This window comes from Mesoplodon mirus, assembly GCF_964341445.2.
Source record: "Mesoplodon mirus genome assembly, chromosome: 8".
NCBI classification, from domain to species: domain Eukaryota; kingdom Metazoa; phylum Chordata; class Mammalia; order Artiodactyla; family Ziphiidae; genus Mesoplodon; species Mesoplodon mirus.
In genome coordinates, this window is record NC_138984.1 from 2758321 (window position 1) to 2761423 (window position 3103).

The 3103-nt window shown below is 62.0% G+C and overlaps 1 protein-coding gene across 2 annotated transcripts; it reads left to right on the forward strand.

Moving 5' to 3' along the window:
* HES6 (hes family bHLH transcription factor 6) lies at positions 1–2181 on the forward strand. Of its 2 annotated transcripts, none has more exons than XM_082631128.1 (4): positions 1–197; positions 271–357; positions 483–524; positions 780–1027. In XM_082631128.1, the coding sequence occupies exons 1-4, from the start codon at positions 117–119 to the stop codon at positions 906–908; spliced, it is 339 nt and encodes a 112-aa protein (XP_082487254.1). In that variant the 5' UTR covers positions 1–116; the 3' UTR covers positions 909–1027. The 2 variants fall into 2 exon arrangements, with proteins under 2 accessions (XP_082487254.1, XP_082487253.1); XM_082631127.1 differs by having other exon boundaries at positions 3–197; positions 483–564; positions 780–2181.
* The last annotated feature ends 922 nt before the right edge of the window (positions 2182–3103 follow it).

Genomic DNA, 3103 nt, shown 5'->3' on the forward strand with positions numbered 1-3103 from the left:
CTGCAGGCGTGAGGACGCGGCGTAAGACGCCAGGGGGGGAGGGCGGCGGCGGCTGCGGCTGCAGGCAGCTACGCTGCTAGGGGCGCGGGCGCACTGCGCTCCGGGCGGTGGGGGTCATGGCTCCGCTCCTGGCTCCCGGCCGGGACCGTGCGGCCCGGGAGGATGAGGACGGCTGCGAGGCGCGGGGGGACCGCAAGGTGCTGGCTGTAGCCGTGGATGGGCGGGCGGGGGGCCGCGCAGCGCCGGGGCTCAGTTGCTCGCTTCCCGCAGGCCCGGAAGCCCCTAGTGGAGAAGAAGAGGCGCGCGCGGATCAACGAGAGCTTGCAGGAGCTGCGGCTGCTGCTGGCGGGCGCCGAGGTGAGGCCGACGGGCGGGCGCCCAGGGGCTGCGGGCGAGCGGGCTAACGGGCGGGCGAGCGGGCGGGGGTCGCCGTCCGGCCTCTCCTCACCGACCCTCCCCACCGGGCGCTCCCGCCGGCGCAGGTGCAGGCCAAGCTGGAGAACGCCGAGGTGCTGGAGCTCACAGTACGGCGCGTGCAGGGCGCGCTGCGGGGCCGGGCGCGCGGTGAGTGGCGGCGGGGCGCGCGGGCGGGGGCGCGGGGCGCGTTCGCCTGGCCTGCCCCTGCCCGGGACTGAGGACTTCCCCTCCTGGAGCAGGGCGCGCCCCCCGCGTCTCCTGGGTGAGCCTTGTCCCCGCGGGCCGGGCGGGCCGGGCCACAGCAATCAGTTGCCGCTCACCGAACCGGGCGCGGCCCTCTCCCCTCCCACCCCTGAACACAGAACGCGAGCAGCTGCAGGCGGAAGCAAGCGAGCGCTTCGCCGCCGGCTACATCCAGTGCATGCACGAGGTGCACACGTTCGTGTCTACGTGCCAGGCAATCGACGCCACCGTCGCCGCCGAGCTCCTGAACCACCTGCTAGAGTCCATGCCGCTGCGCGAGGGCAGCAGCTTCCGGGATCTGCTGGGGGACGCCCTGTCCGGGCCACCGGGAGCCCATGGGCGGAGCAACTGGCCAGTAGGAGGCGCCCTGGGGTCCCCACTGCCCAGCCCCCGGGGCTCTGGGGACGACCAGTCCTCCGATCTGGAGGAGGTCCCCGAGGCTGAAGTGAGCCGGGCGCCTGCTGAGGGGCCGGACTTGGTGCCCGCAGCCCTGGGCAGCCTGACCGCCACCCGCATAGCCCAGAGTGTCTGGAGACCTTGGTGACCAACGGCAGCCTGGGGCCTAAGGGGTGGGCTCTGCCTTCCCATGCTCTAGTCCCTCCTCCCTGGGGTCCAGATATCTGGACAGGGGCAGGGTCCTGGATATCTCCCAGCTCTGCTGCCCTCCTCCAGAGGATGTTTGCAGGGCAGTCCCTGATAACCAGGCCAGCCAGGTCCCTGTTTCTTAAGGGAGTAACGTTTATGGACCATCCCTACCCCCACCCCCTGCCCCCCTAGCCCTCTGGTGGGTGGAGGGAAGGAGCTACAGGCAGGCGGAAGTATCTTTCAGGGCTACCGGTTCTCTCACCTGTCTCAGACTTCTCAGGCACTGTGTGGGTCTGGGGGCAGAGGTGACAGAGTGGAGCTGAGCCTCTCCTGAGTGCTGGGCACTAGTGTCCTGGCAGCCCTGGCCATTCAGCCAGGACACAGGGGAGGCATTCTGCAGCACTGCCCAGAGCTGCCAAAGAGAAGCATGGCTCTCTGTATGTCTTGCGTTTAGCACACTTGAGTTTGTGTATTAGGTTGCCATCAGTTGTTCCAATTCTGTTAAGTAAAGGGCTTTGGAGAGTTAGTTACCCTTCTGAAGTATTGCTGAATGCTGTGGTGTCATTAAGGTGTCAAATGCATAAAGACTAAACCAAGCACATTTTTTCCCATATCTAATGCTGTGAGTGGTTTTAAAACTTCTGACCCTTTGTCAGCAAAGTAAGTAGTGTAATGGCAGTGGAGAGGGGACACCCCGTGGCATGGTCTCACGTTGGTTGGTGCTTCTACCTCCCTACTGCCAGGCCATTCCAGATCGGTTTCCCCTTCAGGTCCCTGGGCCCGGCCTGCACTTCCTGGGAACTGTGTGCATCCTGGCGATGGAAACCACTGCATGGAGATTGTCTCCAGAGTAACTAAGCAACAGGGAAACAGCCTGTCCCTGGACCATTCTCTTGTTTGTGAGCTTCCAGGAATAAAACGAATTCCTGATTACTAGCCATGTGGTTTGGAAGTTTCTTTCAGAAGTCTGTTTTAAGGTCCATGAGTTTGATGCAGACGTCGGTCTAATTAGGTGGTCAGTTTTCTTGACTGAAGAGGGAGCTTCCCCATTGCCAGTGACCTTGGGGTCATGGAGACCCACCCAGTTCACGGCCCAGGCAGTTTGGACTTAAGGCCAAATTGAGCCCAGGAGGCCAGAACCCTTGGAAGGAGGGTGATGGGTTGGGCAGCTGGGGTGTAGGGAGATAGCCCTCTTGGCCTGGGTCTGCAGACAGCATGCGGTCAGCTGATAGCAGTCACTGCCACAGGTATCCCAGCCCCTGCATCTCCAGCTCCAGGACCCCAAAGCAGCTTGTTCTTGTTCTTACTTTGGGTTGGCAGTGCCCAGGCCAGGTCAAGGTGTGACAATTTAGGATTGACACCTGGGTCTCCTCTCCCGTGTGTGCCTTTGCTTGAAAAACATCTCTCCCAAGAACCCTTTTACAAAAGCCCCCTAGCAGATCCTGGCCACCAGGGGTGTTTCACTGTGGCTCCCCGGTGATTCAGCCTTAGACCTCGGCCACCAGGCTATAAGCACATGCAACCTAATTTTAGCCACTGGGGATGAGTTATTGAGGGGTTGGGGTAGGGAGGCAGGTCCATAAAAAAGAGCTCAAGAGAGATGGAGACTTTTTCCTGGGATTATCTTAATCGCCCCAGTCAGATTGATGTAGGATGTGTCCACAGGGACACGAGAGCAGGTCCACCTGTAAGACCTCTGTCCCGTGTAGCTCCCAGCAGTACCCAAAGGCCACTGTGATGAGCTCTGATGCCATCGGGGGACCATCAGCCAGGGACTGTTTAGGAGGAACCACTCTTTCCTCTCATACCCACACTTGTCACATCCTCCCAAGGGGTCCTAGAAGGGGGCCCAGGGGAG